The 22,970-nt window shown below is 38.8% G+C and overlaps 1 protein-coding gene across 3 annotated transcripts in view; it reads right to left on the reverse strand.

The window, feature by feature from the left end:
* Window positions 1-22,970, reverse strand: part of LOC126198997 (ubiquitin carboxyl-terminal hydrolase 3-like) — an 87,215-nt gene that overhangs the window by 47,325 nt on the left and 16,920 nt on the right. For all 3 annotated transcript variants that reach the window (XM_049935672.1, XM_049935673.1, XM_049935671.1), the window contains 2 exons: window positions 4,641-4,815; window positions 594-732 (listed from right to left, as the gene is read on the reverse strand). In XM_049935672.1, the coding sequence (XP_049791629.1) occupies window positions 594-732; window positions 4,641-4,815 (314 nt within the window). The remainder of the gene's footprint in view (window positions 1-593; window positions 733-4,640; window positions 4,816-22,970) is intronic.

Raw genomic sequence — 22,970 nt, forward strand, 5'->3', positions numbered from 1 at the left:
TGATCATGTATCATGAAAACTGAAATGTACTGAATATTTTTTACACTGGCTCTACACAAATAAAAAGATTACATGCATGTATAATTTGTAGTTATTTTATTCTCTGCAAAATCTTGTTTATGGCTAAAAAAATAAAATTACAAAATCGGTCAGTCAGCAGAAAAGGTATATTGCGTTGGTTCATGGGATACGTGTGTCCCACTTCCTGTTGTGAAAAAATGAAGAACTTAAAAAATATTTTGGTGGTGAAAATATAATAATGAGACGAAAAGAAACTGTTATCACCTTAATATTTTAAAAATCTGTAAAAAATGAATTTTATCCATGAAAGGGTTAATCCCTATGTCTTGTTGTGGGCATTTCCTAATGTAACTGAGGTAACACTAATGCACCAATGAATGGTTACCGTGAGTGCTTTAAGGACATTTTTGGGTATGGTCATCTTCCTGACAATACATTTGATTATGTGATTGTTCACCTCATGTGTTATAATTAGGTATTCATGTTGTCATTATGAAGGATTTATTTGGCACAAGTAAAGTTTTCCTCTCTTTACAATAATAAAACGAGAAGAATAAATATGATCCACCTGCCTGATATGTTACATGGAGGAATGCCACCCTCATGGTCTTTATACTTTCTGCTGAGCTGAAATTTATCTGGTATGTCAAGAGAAAGGTCCAGAAAAGGGTCATGTTTCTTTGATTCTGTACTGCAGTTAAGACACCGTACCTGAAACAATTACAGTAATTAATTTCTCTACATTGCACAGCACACATTAAAGATTGTATGTCAGAAAACCCTAATTAACACCACCCCCTCCCCCCCTACACACACACACACACACACACACACACACACACACATACACACAGAGAGAGAGAGAGAGAGAGAGAGAGAGAGAGAGCGGAGGGGGGCGGGGAGAAAGAGAGGGGGGGGGGGGTAATTACCCTGTTTGCCTTCTTTCTTCTATTTCTGTTGCACTTATTATCATGTATTCTTAAGTTTTTCTGTCATTGCCCATTGTCATATAATCACTTATTCATCGCACTTATGCTAAACATTCTCTGTTCCTTTCGACTTGTGCAGAACAGATTGTTTAAGTGGAAGCAATCGAATGTAGTGAAATTATGTTAAAAATCTCATTCAACATCTGAATACAATGTGTTGACTGAAAATTCACTATGATTGAGCAGACCACATGCATAACTTACAGGATCATAAATTCCCCCACTGGTGAATAGTTACCACTTGTATCCATGCATGCCAATTTAATTTTCCCAGTCCACCAATACATCGAAGTCAAAGCCTTCATAAATATTGGGCTTTGAGCCACTGCTGCACTTCCATCAACAATGGACAATAGTATAAACAACATTAACTCACCGCACAAAGTTTTGAAGAACATGGGTATTACACACAAATGGTGCACGTTTACTGCACATACATCATGTTCAATCAAGGAAATCAGCTGTGGCTGAACACCATGTTTCCAATAACCACACAACGACCTATGAATATCTTCCAGTTCTGTCCACAGTATAACCATTTGTTGATATGGTGGTAGAGCATACTGTAGACATGACAGGTGACAATATAAACAGCAAGAAAGAGGTATTACCTTTTAAACGTGTCATGGGTATCACTCTTTGCTCTCAGATGAATCTGTAAAACCATGTTTTCTCTTCTTAGCATTCGGATACCTGCCACCAGTTTGTGCATATTTGTACAAGGCACTATTGCAATTTAGTTTACACTACACAAATTTTCTTGTTACACTACACAAATTTTATCCTAGGGATTTGTCGCATCAACTATGTTATCAGTGACAAATGCGTCTCAGTCTTAACAGAGTAATTTATGTCATGTCTGTGTGCCATTATCAGTTATATGAAGCCAACACGACAATAACACTGATTTAATGGTTACTTTAGATTTGTAAGTTGTGTTACGTGGGTTTTTGCATAGAGAGAGAGGAAGTACAATATCATTCAGACAGTCACTTTTCGCTTGTGGATGAAAATTACGAGATAAAAGCAGAATTTCATGCGGTTTATGATAACCCTTTACTGTCAAACGAAAATGCTTGAAGCAGTAAAAGCCGTAGGCACATTGATGGGAATGGCGATGTATTTTACACTGGCGATGGAAATATCGTAAGTTTGATATGTACTGTCAGCCCTATGCATGCCACGATTGCTGACAGGGCACACCAAGTAGTTGCAGTACCCTACTGTGTTGTTTTTGGGTCAAATTAACAGAGATGCAAAGGAGTTTTTTGAATCAACACCTTCCCTGTGCTTCAGCTCCTATGGGACCTGATGCAATTCTTTCCACCCCCACGGCATGAATTATGGCAACTTCCCAAAACTGCAGAAACAATTATTATGTCAAATTCAAAGCGGTAAAAGGCTCAAAGGTATATACATTTACTCAAATTCAATTATGTTATTGCTTGTGTTAAGACCTGGTAACATTTTTTCGTCCTGTTTTCAATCATTTGGGTCGGATGCTGCCCTCGTTTAGTGCCAAACATTACAGAAAATAGGTCACTTATTATTAGTTAGCAGGGTAAAATGTCCCTCAAAAATAACAAAATCAAGAGACAACAAAAGCAAGAATGATTTTTCAAGACTCAAGTTGTTGAAGAGTGCAAAATTCATGTAAAAATGATTTTTTTAAATTGTTTCCAGCAGATGTGTGTTTACCAAATTAAAACTGTATGGTAAAAATGTCCAGGGGAGGGAGGGGGGACAAAAAGAAGTTGTTTAGGGGTCAATTCAGGGGCGTCTGGCTGGCCACTACTTCAGCAGTTTATGCAGAAATAAGTCACCTTTGCTATTTATAATCCAGCAAGCACCTTGGTGGTCAACTGACATCATACAGAAGTATAATTACACATGCACGGTTCGCAACAGTGGTGAACCCTAGGTGAATTTCAGCTAAGTTTTCGTCAGGTCACCTGTGACCCGACATGCACTGCACACACGACAACAAATCTTCCTCTGCAGGATACACGCTTTGTTGTTATTATCAATGAAATCTGTATTCTTCATCAGAACCAAGAAACCAAGCAACAATCAAAATAATAGCTTCCTCCTGTTGAGTCCATTCTGGGGAGAAGGCTATGATTGTTCCATAGGTCAGAGAAGTTATGGTAGCGGTTTTTTGGGAGGTGAAGGGCCTGACACTCCTAGACTTCTTTGTAAGAAGATAGTTGTTCCCAGGAGAATACCACAACAAATAATCAAAATGTGGAACTATGTTTGTAGAATTTAGCACTCTCTTTGATGGAAATAATAGCATTCTGCCTGTTGATTTTAACTAAATATAAGGAAACCAAAGCCTGATTCTGGGCAAATTTATACATTTGTTTACACAAATACAAAGTGTTTTACTTTTGTCATCTATTAAGAAGTGTTGACCATCTCGTCTTCAGCAAAAACAAACTGCATGTGAATTATCAAACAATGGAAAGTCCTATCTACTATACACAGAAATTTTATGCTTCTGAAATGTGCTTTCCAGACTTAATTAACATCATAATAGGAACGTGTGCAGCACAAGATGGATGAAAATTCCACTTATTAGAGCATTATGAAATGTAGACAACTGCCAAACATTATAAAGAAATACCAGTCCTGGCTAACAAAAGGATTGCTGAGTACACTGCAATTCACTGAAGACTATATAATGAATCTTAAGCTTACAAACATACAACAGAAGGCAGAGGAAAATTTGTAGAAACGTTTTATACCTTAACTGAAGTACCTACAGGATATCTGCAAAATAAATGTATTTTGTCAAACAAATGTGTGCACCCTATTTGTTTCTTTAATGGATAGGTCCAATGAACACTACCTCCATAGTTCAAATGGTTCAAATGGCTCTGAGCACTATGGGACTTAACATCTGAGGTCATCAGTCCCCTAGAACTTAGAACTACTTAAACCTAACTAACCTAAGGACATGCGGTCGCTCGGTTCCAGACTGAAGCACCTAGAATCGCTCGGCCACTCCAGCCAGCGCCTTCATAGTGGCTAGTGCCAGACTGTCAGATGGGCAACACAGAATGCATTCAATTTTTATCAGACATTATTCAAAAAAATTCTTTAAATTTGTATGTATACTCAACACTATCTTAAACTGCAGCCATAGAAATTAAACTCAAGGTGCAGAACAGATATGCATTTAATAAGCACAGAACAACAGAATATCTACATTAAGGCTTACAACATATTCTACTGAACATTTGGGGGCACCTTTCATAATTCTCTGTCCCCTTACTGTTGATTTAATTTAATCTCCAATTAGTGATTAATAAGAATGAACTGTACAGAGCTTTTTCAGCTCCACAAAATTACACAACCAGTCACGCCAACTGCCATTAACATTGGCAGCTGCTGCCAAATGAGGCTTAATTTCCACCAAAACAGTGTATCTCCACAACACATTTATCTGAGGTGTTTAACAAAAGAAAATTAAAGCATTACAAATACACAATGAAACATACAACCACACAACACTGTGTATGCAATACACCTGAAGAATAGGTAACCAATGTAAACCGAGGCAGAATAAACAACAGAATTTATTAGCATTTAATAACTATATATATTATATATATATCAGCAACTTACTTCACTCTGCAGTGTTCCCCCAAACACACTGGTGACGATTGATGTACGCCCTTTCTGTAGGGAGATATAAGGGCTCTCCTTCAGAGAAAAGTCGGGCAAAAGGTGAAGCAGTTCCGTGTGTAAGCGATCTAGCATGTATCTTAGAAACTCGTGTGCATCTTGTTGTTGGTAACCCCTAAAAATCAAAACATATTCATGAAGGATGCTACACAACTAGGTGAAAGAATATTACACATATAAATTTTAATGAACTAGGCTGTCACTAACATCTCAGCATTTGGTTTCCGCATATTGTTGATCGCTACATATCGTCTTCCCACTAAGTATACACAATGGCTATGGCAAAATTCCAAGTTTGGGTTTGAAAATACTGAATTATTTAACTATGTCAGTATCATTCCTGGCATATTAAAACCCTGTCTCAGACCAGAAGTCAAACCAGGAACCCTGCAATTTGCAGGCAACACCGTTACCAAATGAGCTATCCAAGCATGACCCGCAACATATCTTCACACTTTCAATTCTGTAAATACCTCCCCTTCCCCTTCTACTTTTCTTACTTCCTAGTTCTCCACCGTAACTTATGTTGACTAGCACTATTGGAACAAAGAAGTTTTTATCCCCTAAGGTATGCAGAAGACCTTTTGTGAAGTTTGGAAAGAAGGAAAGAGACCAGCAGAAGTGAAGCTTTGAGAATATGTCTTGAGCCATGGCTAAATATATCTGTCAATAAGGGCATTGACCATGAAAGGCAAGTTCTGGGTTCAAATCCCAGAAAGGCAAAGAGTTTATTATGCAAGGAAGTTTCAAAGTAGCGCATACCCCAGTGCAGAATGAAAACTTTTTTCTATTATCAGAGGCTATAGCTCGAACAATAAGGGGTGTATCAAAAAGAATCATCCAATTTAACGCATCTACATTTCTGAAACCAATACACACATACAATGAATTTTTTTATGAACAAACACTCAGTAAGTTTTTTTTCGTATCTTTTCATAGGTGTTCAATATGGCCCCCATTGAGATGCATGGAATATGTCAATGCAGTAATCAAATTTTGTGACACTGCAGCGAGCATGTCTTGAGTCACAGCTTCCACAGCTGCTGTTATGAGATGTCTCATTCATTCATTGCTGTTGGTAATGGACGCACACAAACAGTCTTTTATAAACCCCCACAAGTAATAATCACATACAGACAGGTCCGGTGACCTTGAAGGCCAGTTTTATAAGGCCGAATCATTTGGTCCAGTGTGACCAATCCACTGTTCAGTAATCCTTTGATTTAAAAATTCCCCCACTTCCATATGCCAGTGTGGCAATGCCCCAGCCTGTTTAAGTTCTCAAGTACATTGAGATATTGTACAGTGGATGTGTTCGACATCTGTGTCCAACAATGGGGGACATGGTCCGCCTGGCAATTTGCTTTTGCGCAAATATCTTGTTTCTCGGAATTCTTCATGCCATCGTCTAACGCTCTGTGCTGTACAAGGATCCAAGCTATACCTACGACGAAAGTAATGCTCAACAGTTATTACTGAGCCACAATGCACAAAATTTAGAACACAAAACGCTTTCTGTTGTCCCGACACCATTTTTACTAGAACTGAAATGGGCGCACACTGTTGCTACCTAGTGGGAACCAAGTAAAACTCGAGAGTTTGCTCTTTCCAACCATATGCTGTTCATGCACATATCTCAATTAACATAATAGTATGATTTTTGTAAAATCGGATGACTCTTTTTTTATATACCTCGTATAACTCTGTGACTGGCAGAATGCAGTGCAAGGGAATCAGTGTTGCTGGCATGCAGCCACTGGTGCTTCACAAGGCTCTGCACATACTCATTCAAGGAGAGTTCACAATAAACATGTGGCACTCGGAAAGAACTGCAAATGACTGGCAGAAGGCCCATCTAAAATATTAGAACATAAATTGAAGTACAGTATCATGTCCCAGCAACATGTTTGTGGCCTAATTTTAACACAGAGCTCCAGTTGAGAATCGAGATGGTTGGCAATGCAAGCTGTGTAACATTTTATTTGTGGTGATACTGAATTTTCGTCATTTTTTGGAACAAGAAGGAAGAGATTGTGATTGCAATGATACATTACAGTTCAGTTAATACTGCCAATGTCAAAGAGTGTTGCACTGTAGTTGCTACTTATTTTAAAATACGCTACACATGCGTTTGTCATGATTAGGTTGTAACCTGATGAGTTAGCTTAAACTGCAACCACCATAAATGACCATGGCTCCAATACTTTAGTAATACATAAGAGAATTTCTTCTTCTGCACTTCAAGGCTAAGGTACATGTGTCTGGTCCATCTTGACTGCCACCAAATTCTGAGACTTCCTACATCCCTTCTTCTTCTTACCTGGTACAGCATGGCCAGATGAGGGATTCTCTCTGCACTCAATCTTTGTAGGTGATGTTCCCATAACATTTCATTTCCTTCAATCTTTTCATTACTATTGTAAATATGTAGTTCACTCCTAGTACCTTCATTTCTTATACAGTCTTCCAATGCAAAACCTCTCACTTTGCTAAGAAATCTCGCCGCATATTGATTGATGTTTGTTGAGATTATTTTCTACATTATTGTCCATGTCATAGCTTATGTTCCATCCTAAAAAAAGTGGAGTTGGAGTGCTGCTGAAATGGTGTATTATCATTAATTTTAAGTGAGGGAGGGGGTATTCCCCATGGTGAGCCATGATTTTATTTTTCTTTGTTGACATTCGCTGATTGATGCAATTTATTCAATGCTTTTTGTAGCTCATCTTCGCCTTCTACCAAAATGGTAACATCATCTGCACAAATAAGGACATCAACATACTTATTTATATCACTCTCTATACCCAGATTTACTTCCTGTCTCTAGTTCTTAATCATCAAGTCAATTTTATATATTCTTCTTTTTGTTCACACTGTTGGAAGCTTTTTCTAAGTCAAAAGCTATATGTATGTCTGAATTGAATTCTCGTCCCCCCCTCCCCCCCCTCCTCCACCCACCCACTGCCTGAACGGCTTTTACAGAATCCACTTTGTTCTCCTAATACGAGTGTATCCGATAGGTCCTTAAACATTAATTACTTTTGTACATATTTTATAAGCAGAGTTTATGAGGCTATTTCTTCTGTAATTTTCACAATTGTTTCTTTGATATTTTTTGAAAATTTATATTACTTCTGATATTTTCCAAGTGTTTCGGATTTTACAATGGTGCCAATATTCATTAAATAAATGTAATAATCTAAAATCACAAAAGTGACCGGCTTATTTTAACAGTTCTATATTAATACAATCTGGTCCACAGGCTTTCCTCTTTTCCATACAAAAAACTACTTGCAGCATTATTTTGACTGAATCCACTGCACTATTATGTGATGTGATCCCCCTTCTCCCCCAATTCTGGATCTTCTATTTGCCACAATTTTTTGAAGAATTCTTTCCACTGACCTTCAGTACTTGTATTTAGCCCTGCAGTAGCTTTCTCTGTTTTACTGAAGTGTGTCATTAGTTCACAGGCAATCCCGTGTATATCTTGTTCTACTTTTGTCATAAAAATATCGCATGACTCTTGGTGGGCTAGCCTGGTTATTTGTTTGGCGTGGTTCCATTTTTGCTGACATCCAGTTTCTGGTGTTTTATTCTGGAGGAGTTTTTGTGGGCTCTATCTTCTCCTTCAATAGCCTTTGAGAAGCTTTCATTCTATTCTATCGCTTAAGCCTTGTCCCACAGTTACGCAGGGTCAGCCATCGTTAATCGGATTTGGCATGTTAATGCTGAAGGGGTGGCATCGATAATACTTCTCCAGTGGATAGCTAAAGATCTTGATTTGAGACGCAGTCCAGTACATAGTAGTTTTAACCTCACAGAAAGTTTTAACACAGCACACACTATAGGGGGGGATCTGTAATACTCAACACCATACATTTCACTAATTCCAGATGCTAATGTACTGGAAAGTTTCGAGCTGAAATGGCCAACGGCTGATTTCTCTCTCTAAGTGATCTTTCCGGCGGAAGTACGTTGCTACACACTTTTACCACGAAAGTGGGAAGAGGATTTATGCCGGAACCACAACCGATCTTTATCATCTTTCCAACCGCAGTTAGTTGACAGTGAATGTTACATGACATGGTCCACTCAGACGGCGAAGTGTTGAAGTTTTCTGGTAAAACCTGTAGCACATTTCATAGGAAGATCATATGAAACAACAACTGATAATAAAAAGTGAAATGGTGACTTTACTTCTGGGATATAGCTATTGCCATACTAACAGTAATATTTATATTAAGGTGGCACAATTAGCTATAAAAAACTAAGCTACGAAAAGCAAGTAAATATGAGCTGCAGTTTCACTAGCAGCAAACTGATTGAGATTCTGTTAGCTCCTGTCGCCACCCCATACCCCCCGGGACAGAATTAGTGTACCCCAACTGTCTGCGTAGAGTGTAATCCATGGAATAGTGTGAAAGTGTTCAGATGTCTGCGACCCGTGTAACTGAGGCAGAACATGGGGACCAGCCCGGTATTCACCTAACGAGATGTGGAAAGCTGCCTAAAAACCACATCCAGGCTGGCCGGCACATCAGCCCTCGTCATCAATCCGCTAGGCGGATTCGATCCGGGGCCAGCGCACCTACCCGAGTCCAGGAAGCAGCGCGTTAGCGCTCTCGGCTACCCTGGCGGTTCCTTTGAGAAGCTTTCATTCCGAACGCTTAATCCTTTCTTTTTCCAAATGCCTTATATGCCACTCCCTCTACACATTCTTTAATATTTTGCCATTCTTTCTATGTATCCTGAACAGCTGGAGTGCCTAGCAGATATTTCTATAGCCAACTTCGATGAAATTTCCTACCACTGTCTTGTTCCAGAAGGTACACTTAAAGACACCCTCAAAAGCTTTGTCTGTCTTCTTGGCCTAATTTTCTTTCACTTAGCAGTCATTGTAACTGTTGTGAAGATTAAATAGTGATCAGAACACTTATCACTTCCTCAGTGTACATGTTCATCTTCAACCTAATCATTGTCATTTGCGATTAAGTGTTCTATGAATCATCTTTAAGCCTCACGACTCCATGTAAACTTATGTTCCTCTATTTCTTCAAAATGTGTTAATGATGTTGAAAGCTGTAAAGTCCCTAAGTTCTTTACCATTTTCATTGATGTGTTGTTCTCTGAATGTATCCACAACTCCCAAGATAGCATTTAAGTCTCCACAGATGAGGATCTGGTATCTCCTATTTACTTTGTTTTAGGACCACTTGCAGGTCATCATTGAAGAGTTTTTTGTGTACACAAACCTAAAATGACGAAATATCCTCTATCAGTTTTACATTTACATGTGACTGTTCTTGCACTGATACAAGACTACACTACATTATAGTTCTTCTAATTTTTCTTTTCCACTTGTTATTCAGCAAGATTATCACCTCGCATCACATTCATGTTTTGAGATACTTTTGTATATCATCATGTAAAAAATTCTTTATTTCATTAGTTCGTGTATCTCGTAGAATGTCACATAGGGCCAATGGACGTGGGGAGGTTTTTCAGTTGAATACTTGTTGATACACACATCTTCATTTGTATGTCATAAGCCACCCTATTTTGTATCTGTGTGCGAGTGTGGTGGGGGGTCGACTTCTTCTTCTTCTTCTTCCTCTTCTTCATTTCTGAGACTGGTTTGATGCAGTTACCCACACCACTCTATCCTGCGTGAGCCTAAATAACTACTGCAACCTACGCTCATTTGAACCCACTTACTGTATCATTTGAACCCACTTACTGTATTTGCCTCATCATCTCCAATTTTTATTCCCACACTTCCCTCCAATGCTAAACTGATGATTCCTTGATGTTCCACAATGTGTCCCATCAACCGATCAAATTCTTTTAGACAAGTTATGCCAAAAAATTCTTTTCTTCCCAATATTATTCAGTACCACATCATTAGTTACAAGATCTACCCACATTATCTTCAGTTTTTTCCTGTAGTACCACCATATCAAAAACTTCGATTCTCTTCTTGTCTGAGATCCTTATCATCCACATTTCATTTCACTTCAGTACATGGTTTTACTCCTGACAAATAGCTTTAGCAATGATTCCCTAACACTTAAATCTGTATTCAATGTTAACAATTTTCTCTTTTTAAGAAATGTTTTTCTTGTCATTGCCAATCTTCCTTTCATATTCTATTTCAGCCAACATAAGTTATTTTATTGCCCAAATAGCAAAACTCACCAACTACTTTTAGTGGCGTATTTCCTCATCTAATTCCCCCCTTTATCATCATCTGATTTAATTCAACAACTCTCCATTACCCCTGTATTGCTTCTGTCAATGATAATCTGATATATTCCTTTCAAAACGCTGTCTATACCATTTAACAACTCTACTAAGTCCTTTGCTGCCTCTGACAGAAATACATCATTAGCAAACACTAAAATTTTTATTTTTCCCCCTGAACTTTAAATTCCTTCCCATTTTTTCTTTGCTTTCTTCTACTGATTGTTCAATATAAAGACTGAATGACATCATGGATATGCTATAAACCCGTCTGTCCTTTCTTAATCGCCACTTCCCTTTCATGCACTTTTAAGTCTTTTAACCGCTGTTTGGTTTCTGTACAAACTGTAGATAACATTTTGATCCTTGTGTTTTACTCCTGTTACCTTCAGAATTTCAAAGAGTGTATTCCGGTAAATATTGTTAAAACTTTCTCTAAGTCTACAAATGCTATAAACATAGGTTTGCCTTCTCTTAACCCACACTCTAAAACAAGTCGTAGGGTCAGTACTGTCTCACACATTCTTACATTTCTCCAGACCCAAACTGTTCTTCCCTAAGGTCTGCTTTTACCAGTTTTTCCATTCTTCTGCAAATATTTTTTGTCAATATTTTGCAACCATGACTTAGTAAACTGATGGTTTGGTAATATTCACACATCACCACTTGCCTTTTTTGAAATGTTAATTATTGTGCATTTCCTAAAGCCTAAGGTATTTCTCCTGTCTCTTACATCTTGCACCTTACGTGGAACAGTTTTGTCATGTCTGGCTCTCAGAAGGGTATCAGTAATTCGAAGGGATGTCATTTACTCTAGGAGCCTTGTTCTACTTAGCTCTTTCAGTGCTCTGTCATTCTTCCCCATCAAAGAAATTAAGAAAAAATTGAATAAATCCAAAAATAAAGAAAAATGTCTTGCAACTGTAATAATCTAATGTAGATCTCTTGTATAAAAGACCGTGACCAGCAGTTGACAGAAAGCACAGGTAAAACTAATCTACAAGGAGGGTTTGCAGAATTGATCCTCAAAACTACTACCCAATATCCTCGATATCCATTTGTAGTAGAATTCTAGAAAATATTCTGAGCTCATGCATAATGAGGTATCTCTAAAAGAATAACCTCTTCCATACCAACCAGCATGGGTTGCAAAAACACCATAATATGTGAAAACCCAAGTTGCACTTTTGGGTCATTCCATGCCAAGTGGTCTAGAGGCTCCCACATGACCCTCATGGATTTTGATGAAATTTTGTATGAACATTCACACATGTTCTCAATGAACACTGGTAAAGTTTCAGTTTCAGAAATTCAATACTTTCGGAGATATAGTCACTTGTTTAAGACCATAGCACAGCTTTCTATAGCGCATCCTTGAATTTTCAGTAACTTTGAGACGAAATATCTCTAAGTATTTGCATGAAAGAAACAAAACTTGGCCATCTTATACAACTTTTAGAGCTCTTAATATTAAGAAAAGGATTTGTGAGCAATTTTCATATAGATAACTTGAAGCAAAGTTGGGCAAAAAAATTGCTGTTTAAAAAAAAAGTGAACTTTAGTTTTTTATATCTCCAAAAGTAATTGTGAGCTGTACATGAAACTTTGCACACTATAACTCACCAACACAAGGTCTTAGAATATAAAATTTCATTCTCCTATTGCTTTTCATTATTTCACAAATCTAGAGTAAAGTTAAGAATTTTTCAAAAAGTGCTAAAAATGGCTATTTTTAGTCAAATTTTTCAAAAAAGTGTTTTCTCCAAACTCTTCTAAACTATGGTCATTAGAAAGAGCATATTCTAAACTATCTAGAAAAGTGGATTTGGTTTTGCAATGCAAGCATATAAGGCCCTAAAAAGTAGCATCATCAAAAAGGCGCACTGGAAGTTTGAACACATTTTTCTGGCACTCAAATTATACCTGAAATCTTTTATTTTGCCTTATACATGTTTATTGTAAATCGTAAAATTTATCTGCATAATCATCTAATTATTAGTTGCCTGTTTAATGAACAACACCAGCTTACTGATGGAAAAGAAGTGTTTAATGAGTTGCTATGGCCCATGGTGGCTTAACCACTGCTGTTTTCATTTCACCTGAGAAAACCAGCATTCCCATTGCCATAGGGGCCATGCCCGATAGCTTAGCAACAACAGCCACGGGTCGGTTTCTTGACCACAGGATCCCAAGCCTGATAAGGGTTTCTTTACACAGGTTCCCAAGCCTGATAGTAAAATTATTTAAGTGCCCTGTGTAAAATTGGAAGGCACTCTTGGGTTCCTTAGATTGTTTCCTCTAACCTATTTCAATTTTTGATATGCTACATTAATTTTCTGGTGAATATCAAGAGGAATGGTGTATCGCCGGCCAGACGAATTTACTGATGGAGCTGGAATAACTGCAATAATGTGGTGTTCCGGAACCCAGCACTTGTCACTTCTTGGTGGCCAATAAAATGAATTTGCTGGACCATGTGGGTGCATAAAGTTTATTAATGCATCCCTTTGCTCTGTGGAGGTGTCTCAGATATCCCCAATCCACCACATGTTTTCATAGATGCATGCAACACATTGTCCTGGTTGGAGAGCAGACATTAATATGCCTCCTTCATTACTGTGACCCATTTTAGCTAGAAAAGATGGACAATCATTTGAAACTCTGCTGACCTGAATTGTTGTTTCATCATTAGGTAAAAAGTGATGATTTTATCTAGTGCCTGCTACAGTTTGTCTAAGTTTAAACCTCTCTTCTTGTGACAATATTTTTTTCAATTTCATCTTTACTGATGAAAACAAATTTAATTCCATTAATGTTTTCAGAGCAGAAGTGAAACAGATCTAGCGGAGTAAGAATTTGTCCATTAAGTGGCCATTGCAAGCTTGCTCTTGCTGCTAACCACTTTGTTGTACCTCCAATCCCATCACAAGGTGATTTCCCATGACTAGTAGCAAAAAAGTTCCATTCGGCTGTCACTCCAAAATCACTCTTATGATAGCACAAATTTAGGAAATTCTTGAAATTTTTATATTGAGCACTGAAGCCATCACTGAAATAATGAATGTGGGATATTTGTGCAAACCGTGCTTTTATATATTTGATGAGCTCCCTGATAAAAACGTGAACTGTAATAGTGTCATTCCGCAAACAGTCACTGATAATGCAAAAAGTTAAAGATTCTACTTTCTCATTTTGACGAAAGTAGATAACAAATGGATGAATTGTTGCTTGACTATTGTCCTAGTGGAAGCCTTGCACAGCATCCTGAATGATAAAAGAATAATTTTCTGCAAAATCCGTTAGGACAACAAGCTCTTCGTCTTTCAGATGACATTTAAGGCCTTTAAGACGCAAGCTCCGATGCTTGGCAATGTAATGATGGCATGACAGACTCCATATTTTATTTTTTACATCTTCAATAAATTCATCCATTACCATTTGCTTCGTGTCCAGTGTGGCCCGATCGGTATGTATCCATTGCTTAAACACAATAACTTACTGTGGCTCATGATCTAGGAAATAGCAGGCAATTTCAGATGCTATAGCTTCGGGCCCAGGACACCTTTCACAGTGATGTAGCATGCACTGTTTAGAGTTCAAACTGCAAACTGCCTTGCTGAGAATCTCCTTATAATTTTCACGTATACCAGCGCCGCTAAGCATAAGCTTAACATTTTGGTGAATTGCACAGACGCAAACTACATGCATTCCAGCTGATCCTACTGTTACACACCATTTGGGTCTGAGTTCACAAAACTTTGAGAACCCTATTTCTGGACCATTTATATTCTTATAGATAACATACATTTCCCGTAAATTGCGAAGTAACAGTCTTTTCTGCATGTATGTCTTTCTATCTAAAAGTCTAACTGAAATACTATCTTTTTTTCCAGGGCACACCCTACTATACTCATCATCTTCAAAAAAATTTCACACTCTACTAGCAACTTCTGCTGGTAATTTCCTGCTTTGCCTATTTTCGGGAAGTGCCAGAATGCCCTTCCCTGCCTTAAGCTTCCGAGCATTCTTCACCATTCTTTTGGACACGCCGAACTGAGCTGCTGTTTGTCTGACTGTCCAACTTACAGGTGCCAAGGTTAAAATTTGCATCTGTTTTTTATGAATTGCATTCTGCATCTTGGCTTTCAGTTCAGTTAGCAAATGTGCATAGTCGGCACAGTTTCCACATTCATTAATTTCACTAGCATCTTCAATTTGTCGGTTTACTCCCATTGCATTTACAATTCTGTTTTTAATCACATTTTTAGCCTTTTGAATTTTCTTCTTCACATATTGGGGTGTATCTCTGTAGCTTACTGTTCTCTTCAGTGGTGAAATATCGATAGACAATAAGCTACTATTTAATTCTTCTTTTGGTGTAAAGTCCTCATCAGAATGTGATGATAAGGCTGATAAAGCTTCGTCCAAGTGTTTATTTAAGGTAGTCCTGCAAGCCGGACGAGTTTTCTGACCTGGCTTTATGTTATTAACAAGCTGCTTCTTCAATATATCAGAAGCCTTATTAGCTGTTTCAGTATCAAGAGTGCGAATTCCTGCCTTAACATTATGATTCACCTTCCCAAAGGAATTGAAGCATTTTGTTTTGTAACCTCTCATATTGTGTCAATAACAGGGCTTCATGGTGTAGGCGAACTTGAGAGGTATTGTCCAGCTTTGCTTCAGAACGTTGACCAACAACTCTTTTTCCTCATCACTAAAATCTGCAAACCATTTTAAAGCAGCTTTTTTGGCAAAGAAAGTGACATGACACCTTGTTCCACTTTTTCTTTGCCCAATTGAGCAGGAAGGTATGCTGTTCCCTTCTGCATCCATCTCTAATCAGTAACTAAATAATGTATTTGGCCTTTAAGTGCAAATTATAATCTGCTTAAATTTCAGACAAATTGCAACTGAATGAAATCATACACAATGTATAATACCAATGAAAAAATCTAATAAGAGATATATGGTATAAAAGACACAATCAGAACAATTTTTTGTAAATTAAATTACAAACTTTGATGGTCTTATGAATCACTCAGTCAAGAGAACCCACTCACTATGCTGCAAACACACTACTGAAATACCGATTGTTCAAACGAGGCTCACAATAATGAAACAATCTGATTGTTAAAGTAATTGTTGCCATTATATGTTGTATAAACAGTGAATCTTGTGAATTTTCTCTGTGAAACTAGTGGTTACGTATTTACCAAGGCAGTAGGCTACATTTAAGTGTGATTAAATACAAAATTAAAACTCTTAGATGCTTTACCAACCAATTTTCCCTAATAACTTTAAGACAAAAATTCACAGGTTACAACACCTAGGTATTAAAATCTCTGCAATATTGACTGGAAAATTTACATCAGTTGATGCATGATTCAAGCAAACCGATTCTTTTTTGGAAAAATGTTTTATACAATTGAATCCAAAAATTAGGTCTTCATTTTCCACTTGTAAATATTTACAATTTTGAGAAGTACAAAAAATATGAAGCTATTATTCATTGAATTCTTTATGATCTCTCTCTCTCTGTCTCTCTCTCTCTCCCTCTCTTTTTTATTTACAAATGAGAAGAGTTTTATGCACATGAACACTTATGATAAAAGCAGAAGGGTTACTTCTCATAGTTTTCAAGTTTTTCTGACAGTCTCATTGCCTATTTACCAGATCTTTTTATTTCAATTATTCAAGGCACTAATAAACATTTATTAGGCGTAATAAAAGGTTTAAACCAAATCCACTTTTCTAGATAGTTTAGAATATGCTCTTTTCTAATGACCATAGTTTAGAAGAGTTTGGAGAAAACACTTTTTTGAAAAATTTGACTAAAAATAGCCATTTTTAGCACTTTTTGAAAAATCGTCAACTTTACTCTAGATTTGTGAAATAATGGAAAGCAATAGGAGAATGAAATTTTGTATTCTAAGACCTTGTGTTGGTGAGTTATGGTGTGCAAAGTTTCATGTGCATCCTACAATTACTTTTGGAGATATATAAAACTAAAGTTCGCTTTTTTTTTAAAACAGCAATTTCTTTGCCCAACTTTGCTTCATATTATCTATATGAAAATTGCTCAGAAATCCTTTTCTTAATATTTTTCTTTAAAGAGCTCTAAAAGTTGTATAAGATGGCCAAGTTTTGTTTCTTTCATGCAAATACTTACAGAGATATCTCATCTCAAAGTTGCTGAAAATTCAAGGATGCACTATTGGAAGCTGTGCTATGGCTTCAAACAAGTGACTGTATCTCTGCAAGTATTGAATTTCTGAAACTGAAGCTTTACCAGTGTTCATTGAGAACATGTGTAAATGTTCATACAAAATTTCATCAAAATCCATTATGGTCATGTGGGAACATTTCTCAATATAAGACCACTTGGCATGGAATGGCCCTATTCTCACAACATCCTGCAAGCAACGGATCAAGGCAGTCATGTGGAAGAAGTATTTCCTGAAAGTAGGATTTCTTGACCCCCAGAAAGCTTTTGACTTAGTACCACACCCAAGCTTCTTATCAAAACTAAGATCATATGGGGGTATAAAGTGAAATTTTTGATTGGACTGAGGATTTCTTGGTAGAGAGAATACATCATGTTATCTTGGATGGAGATATTAATGACGTTGGTTGGTTGACTGTGGGTAAGGGAGTTAACAGTAATGTTAATAGTCCCTCGCCAAAAGATCCAGAAATGTAAAGTAAAAAAGGCTACAATGTAATGGACATCAGTTGCACCATCAATAATAAAACAACATGAGAGAAATACTTGAAGCCGCATACAGGCATGCCCGGGACTCTGCACACAGTTCCCCCACAGCCATCCCACCCCTGATCCACTATAGACAAAGTGCTAAAGATGAGGATAACATCCATCAGTCAACAGAGTGCTACTCCTAAAATGGAAAAGCAAGAAATATGATTACGCTCAATGGGAAGGTGAACAGCAAGTATCACAGGGTGATGATAGTAACATGACAATACCATGGAGATTGCTCACCGAGTCATTACATATTAAAACATGGTCAAGGGAGGTCTGTATAATAAAACAGGGGTTTTCTGCTTTGCAATAAAAACACACGTTCCCGGCAACGAATAATGTTCCTAACCAATGGGTGATATGAAAGCATAAACCGTCCTACCCACGCTTTTAGTCATCAACTGGTTGGTTGGTTGGTTTGTTTAAAGAGGGGGGATCAAACTACTAGGTCATCAGTCCAGAGTCATCAGTGTGAAACATAATAGCACCCTGATACTACTGAAAAACTGAAAGGAACACATATGCTGAAGCATAGGTCCTTGAAATTGATTAGTCCTAATTTGTGGCCTGGGTACCAACCAAAGAGGAAAGGGCGAGCGATGATGCAAGAAAGCAGGGGAGCACATTCTGAGGAGAATACACAGAGGTCATGGCAGAGGGCTGCAAAGCACATTCAATGTGGTAACCCCACCTGACGGCAAGCACCAGAGGTTCCAAGTCCCTCTTATGCAAAAAGAATGGGATACATTTCACGATTGGGCATTGTCGAATGGCAATTGCATAGAGAACAAAGAGTTGGTTCCATTCGAACTAAAGATGGAAGACTCCCACTTTGCGAAGAGGACTGTCTACCGGATTAGTCTGGAAAGCACCAGTCGCAAGTCACACAATATGAAGATTGACGGGGTCTAACAATTTCAAAACTGAAGGTGCTGCAGAGTCATAAACCTGGCAACCACAATCCACTCAAGACAAGATCAGGAACAGCAAATATGGCGAACAGTAGAACGATCCACACCCCAAGATGTGTGGGCAAGTAAGCAGAGAGCGTTAAGCTTCCGTGTGCAGCTAGTCTTTAGCCACGTCAGCTTCTTGTCAAAAAGAGTCCCAAAGCAGCATCTCAGTGATGCGTACCCAAGAAGTGTTCCGGATCAGAGTCAGCCATGGCATGTTGAAAAAAATGTACAACCCTGATTTTTGCAGCAGACAACTGGAAACACTGGGAAAGGGTGAAAGCAGAGGCTCATCAAATGGCACCTTGGAGCCGGCATTCAGCCAAGGCTACTGAGTGGGAGCTGTACCAAATGCAAAACTCACCAACACACAGTGCAGGGATTAACAGCTGCCCAACAGGGGTGAGCTGAGAGAAGTACTGAATCTAACCCAGAACAACTGGTGGGATAAATATTGACTAATATAAATTGGAAGGTGCCTTTGAAGCCCCAGTCACGGAGACCAAGTAAAAAGTGATGGCCTCATGCAGTGTCATATACCCTTTCTGGTTCAAAAAGGACTGCAGCGAAGTGATGACATTTAGAAAAAGCCCACTGGACTGCCATTTCCAACCTAACCAGATGAATGGTTATGGGTTTTCCCTCCCAGATAACACACTGATGGGAACAAAAGGCCCCGATATTCAAGAACCCAGCATTATCAGTAGGTGACAATCCTTTCAAGCACTTTTCTGAGCACATTAGTGATGCTAATTGGTCAGTAAATGTTGACAAATCTTGGGTTTTTTTCTCATTTGGGGACAGAAACGAGAATACCACCTTGCAATCACAAAGGGAAGACATCATAGTGCCAAATAAGGTTGAAGACCTTGAAGAGATGGAGCCGTTGAGTAACATTTAGATGCTGTACAACCAGACAGTGAATGGAATTAGGGTCCAGGACCATATTGTGAACGGACATGCATTCAAGTCATCACTTACACGTCTGGAAGGAAGCTACGGATGAAGAGGCTGCTGGCACTGACACAAGGTGTTCAGTAAGAACTGACATGTCAGTACAAAAACCACCCTGAAGGTAAATATCTGGTATAGCTGTGGCTCTTTGGCACTCCTAAATACTATGGAACTCGGCCGACACCTTTGATGAAGAGGCATACATTCAAAGGGAGGAGACATAGCAGTCCAAGCATTCCTTCAAACTTTGTTGCATTAGACACCGAGCATTAGCACAAAGTTGTTTAAAAGTGATAAGGTTGTTCTGTTACTTGAAACATTGCAGTGCTCTTTGATGATCATGAACAGCTATTGCAATGTCTTTGTTCCACCATGGCATGCTTGGCAATGGAGGGGACATGTAGAAAAGGGAATAGCGGTTCCAGCAGCTGGGGTGATCCGTGTCGTGGACATCTTGCACCAATGGTATCTGACTAAGGGTGTAAAGGAAACAACAAAGGCATACAACTGTCAGCTGGTTCTTCAAAGCGCCTAATGTAGTAGATGGTCCATCTAGTAGTGGCAAGGAAGTGATAGGATCACCACATCTTGGTCACTGTCACAAAGACTGTCATTTAGTGACCAACATAGCGGAGCCATCAGATTAGTGGAAAAACATCATTGGGTCGATAGCTAGAAAAAAACCCAAATGTTACACCGAAAAAAATGAGCAGGAACCATCACAGAGCAGACACAGTTCACAGTCAAAAAGAAGAGGTCGATTAAAAAGCCCCTACCAGAGGAAGTGGTCCTCCTCTACAAGAGGCAGTGTGCACTGAGGACTCCAAATAGAACAAATGAGGAGGAAAGTTTTTGGATTAAAGTGGTAAACTCAATGCATGTTTAACTGGCATACCAGGAGGTAAATAAATACTGCAAATGGTGATTGCTGAAGTAGTTCTCCCCCGCTCTGCTTTGCTTCCAATGTGGTAGGAAGAGAAATCCACTGACTGACGACATCTGTACAGAGCCTCCACCTGCCCTCTCAGGGGCAAGCACAGTTCCACCAGAATGCACTTTAAACAGACCATTGAGAAATGGTCATAAGCGAACCACGTTTCTTGTGGAGCGACTCAAATTCCAAAAGTGGTGGAAATAAAGTGGAGCAGTTCCAGCAGGTGACAGTAATATGAATTACAATTCCATTGACTGACCATCTCACTGGCGTCCAGGTTACAAGAGAAGGGGACAGGCAGATCAGCCATGCCCCAAGATGACTAATGTGGATGATACCCCCTCCTTCACATCTTTGGTGGCTAAGATTCTTGCGAAAGACCTATCCGTAATGTGCTTAACGATGGATGAAGACGTGCAGCGCTGGAACGCACAGGCCACAGTTCCGCCAGTCACTGGCTGGTGTCAGGTCAAGAAGAGAGATCTCGAGAGGGAGCCGTCACCATTTGACACCAGAGGAGGAAGCTGCTTCTCCAGCCTAGAGCAGGAAGTGTTTCTCAAAGATGGTGCTGCAGGAACCACAGAGAATAATACGGTGGAAGAACTGGTTTGGAAAAAATTGACACCGTGGGAATGAAGGCTGAGACTTCCACATAATTGGTCATTATATAGACAAGATGTAACTATTCACATTTTTTCGTGCCTCAGTATACACCTCACCTGTCCACCATAACTTTTTCTGGTGGGAAATTCATTTTAAGGGCTAATATAAAGGCGTCTGCATCTATTCATTACCCTTGGACCATTTTGGATGCACTGTGCAAAAAGTATGCCGCTCTGCTCAAGATTAGCCCACAGCTCCTCGCATAAAGCATCAGATCTCTGTGGAAAACGTTTCCCTAGACAATAAGCAAAGTTTTGTATCAAGCAGTGGTCAGTGATACGGCACCCAGACGACCACATAACTGAAGAGCTACAGTCTGTGATGCTGAGAAAGCTTTAATAATGATCCTTTAATAATGATCCACTGCATATTTTTCCCACTGACTCAAACTTCTCCAAATTGATCTTCAATATGGTTAACAAAAAATAATAGCTTTGTTACAATGAAAGGATCCCCATCAGTTCCAGAACATCCTCCATATTGGATAATTTTTTTCACTTTCATACACCTGGCTTGTCCCTCTTCCCATGGGGTAGCCAGAATACGCAAAGCAGTGGAGTTGTAAGTGGGCAAACTGAAATGACTAGGCCTGTCGATGAGATGGCTGGATCAGAACAGCCATTATGTTCATGTAATTTAAAATGCTTCATGTGCAAAACGTCCGCCATGATGCCAACCATGCCAATCAATGGTTCTCCCTCACAGGCACAATCCAGCCACAGAAAAGGCTATCTATTAAGACGGCCGTTACCATGTATCCTGATGCCGCAGGACGACGGGCATTTACTCATGGCATGCATGGGTAGCTAGGAGCTTAGGAATTAGCGGTGTAATACCTGTGTTGTCATGGGGCTCAACCAAAAAGGTACATAATTGCGCCAAAATGTTGGAAAGGCTACCGCATTGGCTTAGAAGTGCATGCAAGTCGATGTGGGTATCGCACACAGATGATCTCTAACAAAGAACACAGTAGATGCCATTTAAAGTGTCCTTCCTCAGATGGCCTACACAACAAGAAAATTTGAAAAATGAAGGTAAAACCCAGAAGGAAACCAAAAATTACTTCAGCCGAAAAGTGATGTAAAGTAATGAGATGCATCCTGAGAAAGGAAAGCAGAACCCAAGGAATATCTGGATTAATGTCAAAGGTTGCCATCTTGGGAGAGAGATTAAGAAAAGGAAGGATAGTCAAAGGTCAATGATTCCAGCACAGAAAAGGAAATAGTGCTGTAACAGCTTGGAGACCCGTGATTTCACACATGTCCTCACAGAAAAGCTGGGAGCCCTCTGACAGAAATTAGTGATGTTGCAGATGATACTAACAATAACCGCAGACTCTTTGCGAGTGATGAAGTTGTCGACAAAAAGGTACAGTCTGAAAAAAGGGTACAAATATTTAGCCCCATTTTGATGAGATTTCAAAGGGGTGTGAAGATGGCAACTTGCTTAAATGTTCTGAAACATAAAAATGTCCACTTTACAAAATCAATAAACATAGTATCCTGGGACTAAAATATCATAGTTGGAACTGGTCAACTTTTACTGATATAATCTGTCGGCATACTCACGAGTGAGCAGCGCTCTTGGAGAGGGAGTGGCCTTTCCACGAAGGACATTGCAACTGCAAACCCAAAATCAGTTCCTGTTTGCTGTCCTGAAGTGCTGTAAAATGTGCAGTGGTTTATGTTGATCCTGCTCATGCAATTTTAGTTACTAATATCAGCTAATTCACTCTGTGTATTTTGAAATGTACTTAGTTATTC

The sequence above is a fragment of the Schistocerca nitens genome, chromosome 8, assembly GCF_023898315.1.
Source record: "Schistocerca nitens isolate TAMUIC-IGC-003100 chromosome 8, iqSchNite1.1, whole genome shotgun sequence".
Classification (NCBI taxonomy): domain Eukaryota; kingdom Metazoa; phylum Arthropoda; class Insecta; order Orthoptera; family Acrididae; genus Schistocerca; species Schistocerca nitens.